At 47.1% G+C, this 15224-nt stretch overlaps 1 protein-coding gene across 2 annotated transcripts in view; it reads left to right on the top strand.

Annotated features, from left to right (window-relative positions):
* The window catches only part of LOC134578899 (metallothionein-like), a 49620-nt gene that overhangs the window by 1272 nt on the left and 33124 nt on the right, over positions 1-15224 (top strand). Inside the window, exons 2-3 of one of the 2 annotated variants that reach the window (XM_063437985.1) lie at positions 5883-5942; positions 8650-8898. The exons of the other annotated variant lie outside the window; for it this stretch is intronic. Coding sequence (XP_063294055.1) covers positions 5883-5942; positions 8650-8741 — 152 coding nt within the window. The 3' untranslated portion in view covers positions 8742-8898. Of the gene's footprint in view, positions 1-5882; positions 5943-8649; positions 8899-15224 lie in introns of those variants that run through there. 2 annotated transcript variants of the gene reach the window in all.

Raw genomic sequence — 15224 nt, 5'->3', positions numbered from 1 at the left:
ATCGATGCCTGCCTGATCCAATAACCATCGCACCCATCGTGACAGTGTGGTGCTAGAGACCGGACGGAAAGGTGGCCGAAAGGATAGGAACAGCTGTGGGGATACCTGTGAACGATGACATCTGGTACGATCTTCGTATTCGCGAAGGCAAGCCACTGGACATAACGCTGGAGAGGTAGGAAAAGCGGGGTAGGACACTGACTTGATAGAGGTTTTTGTCCGGCGACTAATGTTGAACGTGACCCCGTCCGGGGTGTACGACTTGGCATCGAAGTCCAGGGCTCTAACGTCCGAAACTCTCTTGCAGGATACGAGACAGAGCAGGCCGACCAATTTGGCAGAAAGTTGCTTCAGGGAGAGCGCTGAGTTAGCGGGCCACGACGAGATAAAGGATAGGACTATGGACACATCCCATGACGTGGAGTAGCGAGGTCTGGGTGGTCTGGAGAAGCGTGAGCCCCGAAGGAGCCAGCACACCAAGTGATGTTGACCCGCCGGGCATCCATCGAAACCTTGATGAATTGCCGAGATGGCTGACCTGTAAAGGTTGATAGTCCTGTAAGCCTTCCCCGCCTCGAAGAGGGACGTCAAAAATTGCAGAACCGTGGTTACAGGGGCCGAAACGGGATCCACGTCCCTAGCCATGCACCAGCCAGTCCAAGCTCGCCAAGCTGACCCATAGGCTCGTCTAGTTCCTGGGGCCCATGCTTCCGCCAACGGGCGTCTAGTTGTGTCCGAAACCCCTTGGATTTCCCAGGGTCCCCGGAGATCCGCCATGCCAGGAGTGGGAGGGAGCCGTCCAAGCGGAGCGGGTGACACCGTCCCGTCGGGTCTAGCAGCAGATTGTGGTGTGGCGGTAGCAACCGTGGGTAGTCCAACGTCATCTCGAGAATCTGGGGGAACCAAGATTGGGTGTCCCAGAATGGGGTTACCATGACTAGTTCTGCCCGGTGTCTGCGGGTCTGAAGGAGGGAGCGTGGAATCATAGAAAACGGTGGAAAGGCGTATAGGAGGTCCCTGCTCCAGTCTTGCAGGAAGGCGTCTACTGCCTCCGCCATCGGGTCTGGCCTCCAGCTGAAGAATCGAGATAGCTGGGTGTTGAGTCGGGAAGCGAAGAGGTCGATAGAAAAGGGACCCCAGAGAGATGATAAACTGGAGAACACCTCCGTGTCCAACTTCCAGTCGCTGGAGTCTGAGAGATAACGTGACCCCCAGTCTGCTTGGACGTTGTGCAGACCAGGTAGATACTCCGCGTGAACCATCAGGTTCCGTTCCAGGCAGAATTCCCAAAAGTCCTTCGCCAGGGTGGCCAACACTGCTGATTGTGTACCCCCCAGATGGTTGACATATCTCACCGCCGAGACGTTGTCCATTCGTAGACGGATGCAGGTTAGGGCTCTGTCCCTCGCGAAGCTGCGGATGGCGAAGGAGCCTGCCAGAAGTTCCAGCGCGTTGATGTGTAGCCGTGACTCGGCTGCCGACCAACGACCCCCTGTAGATATCCCGTCGCAATGGGCCCCCCATCCGTGGAGGCTTGCATCGGAATCGATTGTGAATTCCGGTTGCGGGCCGAAGATCGCCTTGCCGTTCCATGCAGAGAGGTTGAGAATCCACCAACGCAATTCGTCTTTCGTTTCGGTGTCCAGGGACACTAGGTCTGCGTAAGACGCACCGGTTCTCAGATGTGCGATCTTCAGGCGCTGCAGTGCCCGGTAGTGGAGTGGGCCCGGGAACACTGCCTGTATAGATGAGGCCAGTAGGCCAATGAGCCGTGCCAGCTGTCGCAGGGTGAGTTGGGGCCGAACTAGAGCTCTGCGTAACTCCTTGCGTATGGTGAGAATCTTGGACCTTGGCAGGCTCAGAGTCGCCTCCTTTGAGTCCACGAGGAATCCTAGGAATTCCATTTGCGTGGCGGGGGTTAGGCATGACTTTTCCCAATTGATAACGAAACCCAAGCGGGAGAGGAGGTCTATGGCCAGCCGTAGGTGGGCAAGGAGAGTGGAGCGATCTTGGGCCCTAAGGAGTATGTCGTCTAGGTATACGATTAGACGAACTCCCCGGCTGCGTAGCCATGCCATGACAGGACGTAGTAGCTTTGTGAAGCACCACGGTGCCGAGGAGAGGCCGAAGGGTAGGCATGTAAACCGCCAAGTCTCTCGTTGCCATTGGAAGCGTAGGAGGTCTCGGGAGTCCGGGGCAATAGGCACCGTCAAGTATGCATCCTTGAGGTCTAGTTTTGCTAGCCAGTCTCCGTGAAGGAGAAGGTCCCGTAATAGGTGAATACCTTCCATCTTGAAATGGCGGTATCGGACTATGGCATTGAGGGGGCGTAGATTTATGACAGGCCTCAATTGTCCGCCTTTCTTTTCCACAAGGAAAATATTGCTTATGACCCCTGTGGGTTCGGGAGGAGCTTTTTCTATAGCCCTTTTGGTAAGAAGGGTGGAAAGCTCCATGTCGATCCGTCTGCGATCCTGGAGTGAAAAGCAGATCGGTCGAGGAGGGGGAATGTGTACGATGTTGTCTATCAGTTCTATGTGAAACCCTCGAATGGTAGTCAGTACCCAGGGGTCTGAGGTAATTTGTGACCAAGCTGGCAAAAAATGTCGGAGTCTGCCCCCTACACAAACATGAGAAAAAACATGAGGCTTGAGGTAACTCACCGTAGGGTCGTCTCGAACCAGGTTGTCCTCGGAAGCCTCTAGATCGCCACGGACGTCCACGAGATGGGAAGAAGGAGGGGCGGGTGTTAGCCTCCTGGTAGTGGGAGCGTTGGTGAAAAGAGCCTCGTCCCGTGCCACGGGATTGGACATAGTTCCGGCCGGACAGACGGCTCCTGGATCTGCCGGCCCTGGTAGAGACCCGTCCCTGGAAAACTCGCCTCATAGAGGATTGAGCCTTATCCAGGGCAGTAAATGCCCCAACAAAACGCCCCAAGTCTTTTATAAAGGAATCGCCGAAGAGGAGGCCTTGGGCGTCCTTACCGGCTTCTGTTAGGGCGAGGTTCGCCAATTTGGGCTCTATCTTAAATAAGATAGCCTTACGTCTCTCAATAGATAAAGAGGTGTTAACATTCCCTGCAATACAGATTGCTCTCTGGACCCAACCACGTAGGTCTTCAGGGTCAACCATGCGGTTTTCCGCTCTGGCGTCTTCCGCCAAATCAAAAAGTTTAGCCAAAGGGCCAAATATGTCCAAGTGCTTATCCTGGCAGGATTTCAAGGCGGATTCAAGCCCTTTACGGGGGTTCCAGCCTAGCTTGGTAAGGAATTGGGTCATCTTGGGGTCTACCTCTGGAGTGTCGCAAACTTTGTTAGGCACAACAGGCCTTGGACACTCTGCCCTCATTTTGTTGCGTGCCGCTTTACTAAGTGGGTGTCGCACCCACTTCTCTAAATATGTGGCAACGTGGTCAGCCGGTAGCCACTCTGCCGATCTCGGATGGTGTAAATCATCCGGGTCGAAGAGTGGAACGCCCGACGGGTCCACAAGGGCGGACTCCGCGGTCGCGGAGTGCCTAGTCCCTGGTTCGCCTCCGGACATCTCTGCCTGGGCAGAGGGAAGGAGGTCAAAACCTGAATGAGCGGTATCCGCTTCGGAGTCGCTATCAGACTCAATCTTAGCCTCCTCACTTGACCCGATTTCTGAGTCGGAGTCGCTCTCTACCTGTGCTCTGGCACATTTCCATAGCCGCGCCCGTTCTGCCTGGCGCGGAAAGGCTCTCTTGCGTGGTTGTGACACGCTTTCAGGGGCGACCGAAGGTACGCCAGTCATGGTGTTTCTGGAGGCAGAGGGACCTTTAGATTTGTGGGTAGCTTTTCTGGGTAAATCTCCCGGTGGGTCCACAGGAGGACGCGGTTGAGGCGTCGTGGGGCCCGAGTAGCGCTCGTCCAAAGGACGTGGCTGGAGGGCCTGGGAAATGGTGTGGGAGAGAGTAGAGGACATGGACCCCATGGCTGCCATAATGGCGTCTGTCACTGAGCGCTGTAGCGCTAAGAACTGAGTCCCATCTGAGTGGGTAGTTCTATCGGAGTGAGTAGGTGAATTACCTGAGGTGACAGGGCCTTCTCCCCTGTCGAGTGGAGTATCAGACTCCCCAGAGGGAGGTGAACCAGAGTTTAGTCTGGGTTTAGGCATTTAAATAGAGTGAATCAATAAGTCTAAAGAGAAAACTGACAAGGAACAGTTTGTTGGGTTAGTCACCCAAAGAACGAACGAGCAAACAAAAAAGCGATCTCACCAGGGCCCAGACCAGTGCACACTCTGACAGGGAATAGGGAAGGAGACAGGAGGTTAGAAAATGGCCGCCGAGAATCTCGCGAGATTCGCGGTAAAAAGAAGTAAGGTGAATAAAAGAAAAACCCAAACATTCGGTTAAAAGAGGTGAATAAGTGAATATAATGGAGAGTATAGGACAAAATGCAAAACTGCCGAATGGGCCGTTTGCAAGAAACAGGCGAACGCGGTAAAACAGTCGAATGGCCTAAACTGCCGAACGGTGATAGCGATGAGAGTGCACTATGAAAGACAGTTTAGAGAAAAATGTGCGCAAGATGGCGCCGATGCGGGAAAGCAATGAAGGAAGCGAAGAAAACGGGGAGTAAGAGAAGACAGAGAGGTCTGGACCCTGGGTACAAAACACAACTACCAAGTGTAGTAGAGGTGAAATACCATAAAAGTAAGAATCAATAAGGTAATCAGGATAGAAAAAGGATAATACAAAATATTGATAAATTATTAATAAAATATATAAAATACCAATAAAATACTAATAACAATAATAACCATAACGATAGCTAACGGTTATAAAGAAAAAACAACTAATACTGATAATATAAATATATCAATAACTGTAAAATAGTATTGAAAGAAGTGACATGTACTTATCTTTGATCGGAGCAGCAAAGAAAGAGGGTTATGGAAGGGAAGTGCTGCCTAATATACCGGGACCTGAGCGGGGAGGGGCCTATGTTAATGTATGTTCTTCATTTTTTCAATATATTTGTATTCTTTGCTGCTATTGGTGGACAGTAAAGAAAGGGTTATGCAATAGGAGCCTCCGTGTCTTGTTATAAAATCCCAAATTTATAACCACAACAGTGATGTCTCCAACCATATAACTACGGTATCTTTTTTTACTTGGCTTGCCAATTTCCCTTTTTCAAGGGTTAAATTACTGCTAGTGCAGTGTTCGGTTTTATTTTTTGGGGTGCAGAGAATGCTTTGAAGCTGCTTGTTAACTGATCTATATTTTCCCAAATCTTTCTCTGCAAATGTTGAGCAATCCTGGTGTCACTGCACCAATATAGTTCTCGCTCACCAATGGTCTACTTACCCTATTGGTCCAGAATCCCCATTGGAATAGAATTTAGAAATCCATACATTCTGGACTGTTGGTGTACCCCAAGGACTGGGTTGGGTACCACTAATCTAGAGCGTCTGGGTGGGAAGCGCTGCTCCAGGTCACTCTTTTCTGACATTGTCAGGGTCTCCAGGTAGAAGATGTCAGGATATGACGCTCTATAAACCCTGAGACCCAGCACGACAATAAAGCTCAGTGATCTAAACATTTTACTTCCTTCATCTATGAGGCCAGCTTGTATGAGGCCTCCTCTAGTGCCAAGGAGGGTAATATATCAATGTTTATTAATCATTGAGGAGACCCATATTATGTTGAGTTCACCAGATAATAATAAGCCATTAGCACTGTCTCACCTATACCACAAGCTCCCTTCATAACCCACCTCCATTATGTGTTGTTATCCGATGCCCATCATATATCACTTAATATTCTCTCCTTTATTAGGTGCCCACTGCCTTCTATATTATACATAAGACACTGCATACAGCATATAACATATTGTTCTATCATTTCTTGTCAGGTGTCTCCTGCTCTTGTGCAAATTCCTGCAACTGTAAGAAGTGCAAATGCTGCCCAAAAAGTAAGTGCTGCCATCTAGTGTTATATTATGAAACATATTCTCTCTCTGCCCCAAATCCCTCTGTCCATCTATCCTGCTTGAAACGCTGCACATACTGATAAATCTGCACTTTGTGCTGGGGGCTAGTTGCTAATTCCTGCTTTTCCCACCGTCCTGGTTTGATTAACCCCTTAACCCCTTAAGGACCAAACTTCTGGAATAAAAGGGAATCATGACGTGTCACACACGTCATGTGTCCTTAAGGGGTTAAGGACCAAACTTCTGGAATAAAAGGGAATCATGACATGCAGGGCCGGACTGGGATAAAAATTCGGCCCGGGCATTTTTTTATCACAGCGGCCCACTAAGAAGGGGCGGTGCAGAGAGGGCGTGTTTTGTCGTCACTAATGACAAACACGCCCCCTTCTCAAAGTGCAGGCCAGGGCAGACCATGCGCAGAGCTCTGCTAAAGAGCTCTAGCATGAGAAAAAAGCCCTGTATTTGTTCTGCACAGTGCAAGCAAATTTAATAACATGCTTGCACTGTGTTTCCTTGCAACTTGTCTCTGGTGTCTCTATAAATGGATACCAGGAGACAAAAATGCCAGGAAAGAGTATCGTGCTGTGTTTGGAGCCTGCTTGTGGGATTGTGTGTGTGTGTGTATAGAGTGAGCTGATTGTGGTGTGGTATTGTGTAATAAGGTCGGTTTTAGTCGTGTTGTGTTTGTGGTGTAATGTAATGCATATGTGGCTAGGGTCTGTAAAGAATGTGTGTATAGGGGATGTAGCAAGTGTGTGCATACAGGCTATAGTGTGTGTGTGTGTGTGTGTATATGTGATGTAGTGTTTGTAGAGAGTGTGTGTTTAGGGGTGTAGTATGTGTTTGCTTACAAGGAATCTAGTGTGTGTATAGGGTATCCAGAGTGTGTATGTCAGGAATGTAGTGTGTGCGTGTGTGTATATATATATATATAATATATATATATATATATATATATATATTTGGAAGTATTGTGTATGTGTGTGTTGGGGAGGTTCGGTGTGTATGTGAGGGGTGCAGTATGTGTGTATGATGGATGCTGTGTGTGATGTGTGTGAGGGTGCTGTGTATGAGGGTGCTGTGTGTGATGTGTTTTGTGATAGTGCTGAGTGTGATGTGTGTGAGTCCTGAGTGTGATGTGTGTGAGAGTGCTGAGTGTGATAGTGCTGTGGATGATGTGTGTGAGTGCTGAGGGTGATGTGTGTGAGAGTGCTGTGTGTGAGAGTGCCGAGTGTGATAGTGCTGTGGATGATGTGCGTGAGTGCTGAGTGTGATGTGTGTGAGAGTGCTGTGTATGATGTGTTTTGTGATAGTGCTGAGTGTGATGTGTGTGTGAGTCCTAAATGTGATGAGTGTGATAGTGCTGTGGATGATGTGTGTGAGTGCTGAGTGTGATGTGTGTGAGTGCTGAGTGTGATGTGTGTGAGAGTTCTGTGTGTGATGGGTGTGAGAGTGCTGTGTGTGAAAGTGCTGTGATGGGTGTGAGAGTGTTGTGTGTGAAAGTGCTGTGATGGGTGTGAGACTGATGTGTGTGATGGGTGTGAGAGTGCTGTGTGTGAAAGTGCTGTGATGGGTGTGAGAGTGCTGTGTGTGATGGGAGTGAGAGTGGTGTGTGTGATGGGAGTGAGAGTGGTGTGTGTGATGGGAGTGAGAGTGCTGTGTGTGATGGGAGTGAGAGTGCTGTGTGTGATGGGAGTGAGTGCTGTGTGTGAAAGTGCTGTGATGGGAGTGAGAGTGCTGTGTGTGATGGGAGTGAGAGTGTTGTGTGTGATAGTGATGTGTGTGCTGTGTGTGATAGTGATGTGTGTGCTGTGTGTGATGGGAGTGAGAGTGTTGTGTGTGATAGTGATGTGTGTGCTGTGTGTGATAGTGATGTGTGTGCTGTGTGTGATGGGAGTGAGAGTGCTGTGTGTGATAGTGATGTGTGTGCTGTGTGTGAATGTTAGAAGGGATTGAGTGTTGGGGGGGTAAAATAAAATAGTATGCATTATGTCCCCCCCTCCCTTCTTACCTTTAGCCTGGGAGGGGGGGACCGGCATGCTGGTGAGTGGGTGGGGGGGACCGGCACTCCGACACCATCCCTGGTGGTCCAGTGGTGAGTGAACTCTAGCCTGAGGGCTAGAGTTCACTCTCGCGAGATCCGGTCGTTGCCATGGCAACGCGCCGGATCTCACGAGAGGAACCCGGCGGAGCTGCAAGATAGAGCTCCGCCGGGTCCTCTACCTCCCTCCCCAGCCGCATGTGTCTCCAAGGGGGCCGGTGAGGGAGATCATTGATCTCCTCACCGGCCCTTAATTGAAAACAGCGGGGCCGGCGCTCGGATAGTGCCGGCCCTGCATAGACCGGCAGGGGAGATCCTGGGACCTTCCCCTGCCGGCCTCGGCCCATGGCCACCGCGGCCCACCGGGCATTTGCCCGGTGTGCCCGATGGCCAGTCCGGGCCTGATGACATGTCACACGTCATGTGTCCTTAAGGGGTTAAAGGGACAGGAGTCCTAAAGCACAACGTCTTTGTTGTTGCAATAATGCACAAACTGCAATAGTCTATTTATCCTACACAACTCATCCCAACCCAATCTGGCATAGTGTCCCACCTGAGATTGGGCTCTGGGTCCACCCTTGTTTGGAAACCACTATTGAGGTATATTGGTAAGTGACTAACCTGCTGTTTCTCCCTCCTCTCCCACAGGTTGCTGCTCCTGCTGTCCGGCCGAGTGCAGTAAATGCAGCCAGGGCTGTCAGTGCGAAAAGGGATGCGAGAGCTGCAGCTGCTGCAACTGATTGGTGGATCCGTGTCTGAGACGTGATCGGTTACTCTGTAATATCTGTGTATGGTCTGATCTGTATGTTACTAAAGATCTGCAGTATTATTGGAAACGCTTGGCAATGCAAATGTCTCACTGATTTCATAATTATAGTAATAAAAGATTTTACTAATTTTGTATTTGAATCTGTGAAATTGGAATGAAACCCAACAATAAAGATAAGGTTTTAAGAAGGAAGTTTAGTGTCTGGCTGATATCCACTAGAGGTTTGTTTCTGAACAAATCTGAATATTGCATTTCTCAGAAACATTTTACATTGTCCTAAAATATGGACAGCATCTATGCTCCAAGACTGCCATCTGTTTGTGCTTAGAGAGTGTCCCTTTAATAGATCTCAAAATTTAAAATACATCATCAAAGAAACATAAAAATCTCTCACTCTGGTGTTTCGGCAGTTATTTTCCATATTGAATTACACTAACAAACTTATTTTCTTTATTGTGTTTGAAAGCAAGTGCCGTTTTGAAAAGTTACGCCTTAATAGGCATTTGATATTTATATACCCATAGGTGGAAATGTTCACATTGGATTAATTAGTATTTTGAATCCTGTATGCAACAGCTGCTATGTATTATGTAAAGTAAGGTACAAAGTCGTATGGGATCATGGTTGTACTTGTGTCAAGTTAGCTAGCGAGTTATTTGTATCTCCATGCACCATTTAAAAATAACTCTTTAGATGAGGTCCCAGTGTACCCTGTTGGGGGAAAAATGTATGTGACTTCATTTCCTATCCTTCAATGGCCTATGCTTGTCAGAAAATGATTATATGTGTAATACAAAGTACACTAGCCAATTACAACACGTTTTAAAAACACTTCAAATACCACCCTCTGGTATCCGACAGGCCACTAAATGTTAACAATTATGCTCTTGGACCAAAGCAGTCCCTAAACTCTTATCCATTTGCTACAAAATGCTGAAACCCATGGTACACCCAAAACCCCCCCTATACACCCGCCAATGGAATGACTCATTCACTACCCCAATGTCAGAGGATGACTGGTATAAAACGTTCTACAGAATCACCCATTCTCACGTTAGTGTGCAACTCCTTGAAGCTAACTATAAACTTCTAACTAGGTGGTATATAATTCCAGTTGATGTCCACAAATACGCCCTGAACACTCCAGAAACCTGCTGGAGATGTAAGGATGCCAATAGCACTCTCCACCACATATGGTGGACATGTGCAGACATAACGCCATTTTGGAAAGAGGTGCACGACCTCGTCCGAGATGCTTTAGGTATCCACTGAAATATGGATGTTCCCTCCTTTCTCCTCCATAGAGTGAACATTACTCACAACAAATATAAATGTTCAATGCTTTATTTTATTCCTTTAGCTGCTTAACTGGTGGTCCCTAACCTGTTGCGATCCAATATTGGAGGAGATTCGATGGGCGACATTAGGCAAATACTCCCGATACAGAGACATTTGGCAGCCGTGGAAAACCTTTCTGTCCAAAAACACACAATAGATCCCATAATTTCTTATGGCTCTGTCACTCTAATTGCAGGACCTGCTAAAACCCGCCACAATCACCACGTCTGCATACCTAATATTGTATATACATGGACTTGCCCCATGTAGTCATCTGAGCCATGTCCGCCTCCCTCCAGGTGTTACTTGTACCTGTACTTACCTCACCTTGCAACTTCCTGGTAATCTGTGTATTGGTATATTCGGACAGCTCTCACACTAATTTGAACGGAGAGATCTTTCTTTCTCCCTACCTGACAACATATTTTAGATATATATCAAGCACTTGGCACTTTGTTTCACCTGTTATTATTTGTAGTTGTATTTTGTTCTAAACGCTAAGCTGACACTATGCATGCAGAGGACACCTAAAAACCAAAGCTCCTTCCCGGTTCATTCCGCTGCAGAATTTGAAATTAGGACGCCCCACATACCCGGAATATACGGTGATTATACCGCGTATTTTTATTTTTTATTTTTTAAATAACTACTGCAATGAACACCGTTTGAATCAATGGAACATGTATTATCTGTTACCACTTGTCCTGTGTGTACGTTCAGAATCTTTTACTTACCTGACGGAATGCAACCACCTCATGTTCTCTGATGTAAATGTAATTGTGTAGGTTTCCTTATCTTGTGTGAAATCGATAAAACGATAATTCATTTAGAAAAAAGTATACTAGCCAAGTCTATGGTACAGTGTGATCTGATGCTGTGTTGTACACAGAACCTTAAAGGGAAACTGTCACTACGCTGGAATTTACATAATTGAATAAAATATTGAAAATCACCTATATAATATGTTATTTTTTTTCTGTGAAATACTCTTTTTTTATTTTTATTTTTTTATTTATAGTAAACTTTTAGTAAATGACATCACAATCCAGTTAAGATGTGAATGCTCCCATTTAATTTTTACCATGCCACCTATCATTTAATAATATACCGATCTCTAAGTTAAGAACTTTTGCTCTGGGGCGGAGCCTGACCGGGGAGCTGAGCAGACATGCTTTCCCTGAGCTCCCGAGCCTGGACCGAATTCCTGACAAATATCGGGGGAACAGCACCTGACCCAGAACCCCTACCTGCCTCACCGTACACTACAAAGCCTAGGGAACTGGGGGACACCTCGCAAGCCCGAAGGATGTCGGAATCCGCGACACAGGGACTCGGGGCCTACTATACACAGGGCAGGGGAGAGACGGCCGCTCTCCCGGCCCACCAAAACAAGCGGCACCCGCAGTATCGGACTCTCTCCCCCCCCCTTGGACCGGTGGGGGTTATCCCGGGCCAAATCAGCATGTATCACAAAACGGGAGTACACTTGACGACAACAGCCTGAACCGAGCAGCTAACGACCAAACGGCTGCCGACAAAATGGCGGCTTCGGACCATGCGCCAGACCATGCACCCTCCCGGCCCCTCCATGAGCGCCTGGAGACCCTGCTCCAACAATTCTGGGCAAAATTGGAGCGCAGAGAGGCCCAACAAAACCCCACTCGACACAAGGAGGAGGTATGGCCTAAAGCCCAGAAGCAGACGGAGTGGACCCCGGGCAATGCTGCCCCACCACGGAAGGCAGTATACCTATCCAGACTGGGGGTCGCTAGGAGACTACCTCCAAAACGCCAACCACACCGCGGGAAGGTCACCCACCGCCGGCGGTGGACTACCATCAGGACCTTCCACAGCGCCCACAAAGGGAAAGACCCGGTCCCGAGAGGTAACCGAGCCTGTGGCCACATGGCGATGACCCCACGCACAGTCTGGAGCGGGGGAGAAACTCCCCACCGTACACGCACCCCCTCCTCACCTCAAGCTCTCCGGAAGACCACCACCACAATGCCTAGACTGAGCCACGAACCCCCCGACCGGAGAAAGAAGACCTACAGATCAGGGGCAAGGGCCTCCCTCACAACTTGGAGATCCAGGGCCTCGGAAATGCCAGGCTGCGACACGCTGACAGCATTATTTCCACGCCTGCAACTCAGCCTGATCACCCACATGCCGGATGAGGGAACCGACACACCGGAGCGGAGAATGGACTACCCGATGTGGCACGCACTGGGGATTGGATGAAGGCAACAGACAAAGCCCTACCACGCACCCTCCTGTTGCCAGGCATATGGACTGCTATACGACTGAACTCAATACCCGTTAACTGAAAAGCTACTATGCCCTAGTTTAAAACAACGAGCAGTAATGGGTACTTATGCAACTTGACTCATGCTTAAGCCACATACACTGCAGTAATCACAGCCATAGTATAACCTTGATAGTCATGCATGATAGTACAGGGCAGTGTTTTACTTTACTTAATTTTGCATTTCTTATTATTATACTCTGAGTTGCCTCCACATTCCTAGCCTGACACGTCACACTTGGGACACATATCTGCTCCCCCAGATGCACCCAGCTCAGTCCCCAACATGTTCAATTAGGCACACAGTAGCGTACTACAGCCTTGCCACACCCAAAACGCACCAATGTGGCTTCACCAGACATATACTTGGCATGACCCCTTTGATGCTTTGCTTATGATTAGCTATATTAAGACAAATAAGCCATTCTGTTTACAATCGTATTGTTTGTTTAACTAATATAAAATGAGGCAGTCCGGCATAGGAGATGTTGTCATGTGTTACCGTTGAGCCTGTGTTTTCTTTACTTTACTCAGCTTTACAAAACTCTAAATAGCTAATAACCTGTCTAGCTTGCATAGTACTTCTGTTGTAACATCTATAAAATGAGGCCGTTCTATCTGGGATTACATGCAACAATTGTACAATCAGTTATGCAATCCATATGTATTTCATGCATTAACCCCTTGTTTTATTTTCTGTACTGAACCATCTTATGCCTCAATAAAAACAAAGATTGACAAAAAAAAAAAAAAAAGAACTTTTGCTCTCAGAAAAATTGCGTACTTATTTTATATTTGCATGTGATTGCAATATATATATGTCTATAAATGAGATACTACACCCTGTTCCAAATGATTGTGCAAATTCTATTTAAGTGTCACAAAGATTAAATATTTAGTTTTTCAGTTTAACTCATGGATGGCATTGCGTCTCGGGGCTCTTTTGATCACTGAAAACAATCTCGGACACCTGTGATAATTAGATTGACAGGTGAGCCCAATTTAAGGAAAAACTACTAAAGGAGGGTGTTCCACATTATTAAGCAGAGCACCATTTTCATGCAATATGGGGAAGAAAAACGATCTCTCTGCTGCCGAAAAGAGTGAAATGGTTCAATTTGGAACAGGATGTAGTTCACTCAATGGTGATTCATCCACAAAGAAAAGCACAGTATTTATGGGTTCTTAAAGGACCACTCTAGGCACCCAGGCCACTTCAGCTTAATGAAGTGGTCTGGGTGCCAGGTCCAGCTAGGGTTAACCCATTTTTTTATAAACATAGCAGTTTCAGAGAAACTGCTATGTTTATAAATTGGTTAAGCCTTCCCCTTAATCCTCTAGTGGCTGTCTCATTGACAGCCGCCAGAGGCGCTTGCGTGATTCTCACTGTGAAAATCACAGTGAGAGCACGCAAGCGTCCATAGGAAAGCATTGTAAATGCTTTCCTATGTGACCGGCTGAATGCGCGTGCAGCTCTTGCCGCGCGTGCGCATTCAGCCGACGGGGCGGAACGGAGGAGGATCGGAGGCAGAGAGCTCCCCGCCCGGCGCTGGAAAAAGGTAAGTTTTACCCCTTTTCCCCTTTCCAGAGCCGGGCGGGAGGGGGACCCTGAGGGTGGGGGCACCATCAGGGCACTATAGTGCCAGGAAAACGAGTATGTTTTCCTGGCACTATAGTAGTCCTTTAATGAGTTACTTAGCTTGGAATCATCAGAAACTAACACAAATGTATATTAGTGTTAGTTAACACAATAAATTGAAGTAACCACTTCAATTTTACATGACAGGAGGCTTCGTATTTTGCATATCTCTCTTTACTAACTCCATACAGCAGTAAAGAAACACATAGAAAAAAGAACCAATCACAAGAGAGTAGGATGTAGATAATTCAACGTGACCTCATCATTTCCTCTTTCTTTAATGCTCCATCAAGCAGACAGGTCAGAGTATTACTCTCCTCCATTACTTTATGTTTCTATTGCCTCGTTTGAGATTGTTTTTGTATTATTTGTTAATATACTTTGCTGTTTGTTCTTGCTGTGCTTCTGTACTATGTGCAGCTGTGTTTTTTCTATGTTATTCATTGTGTTTCTACCTTATTCTTGGTTTCTGCCCTCTCTCCTCCTTGCTCTCACTTCTCCGGGGTTTGAGGGGTGTTTGGCTATTAGAGCATGGATTGGTGCTCTCTGTCAGGACGTGGCCTACACACTACTATATTTTACTCCACTGTGATAATGTATGGAGACATGCTGCTGCAGCCTCTGTGAACTGCTAAACAGGATTTCCAGGACATCCTGCATAAACGACAGAGTATTACTCTTCTTCAATAATTTATATTCATACTCTGTTTGTGATTGTATTTAATAGGTATTATATATATTTTATGTTATACTTACTTCATACCCATTACGTGATTTATATCACATGTATTTTATAGATATTATAGACATGTCTTATTATACATACCGGATAGGTATTATATGTGCTTATATTATGTATTTAAAGGGTATGATAGGTACTTTATATGTATGGCATAAATATTACATGTATTTTATATTAGGTTATATGTTTTTTATGTTAGGTATTTAATATGTATTATGTGTAAGTTATTTTAGGTATTTAATAGGTATTATGTGTAAGTTATATCAGGTATTATGTGGATTTAAGGGTATATGTACGTTATACTATCTGTATTATACTATTGGGGGACCCCCTGCCCCTGCTTTGCTTCTTCTCCCCAGGGTCTCATGGGGATCCTGGCTGGGGCTTGGCACTTTCCTGCTTGCGGTTCCCGGGCGCTGACCCCTCCCTT

Source organism: Pelobates fuscus, chromosome 12 (assembly GCF_036172605.1).
Source record: "Pelobates fuscus isolate aPelFus1 chromosome 12, aPelFus1.pri, whole genome shotgun sequence".
In the NCBI taxonomy this organism is placed as follows: Eukaryota; Metazoa; Chordata; class Amphibia; order Anura; family Pelobatidae; genus Pelobates; species Pelobates fuscus.
The sequence above is the reverse complement of the archived record's forward strand: the minus strand, read 5'-3'. Positions and strand labels throughout refer to the sequence as shown.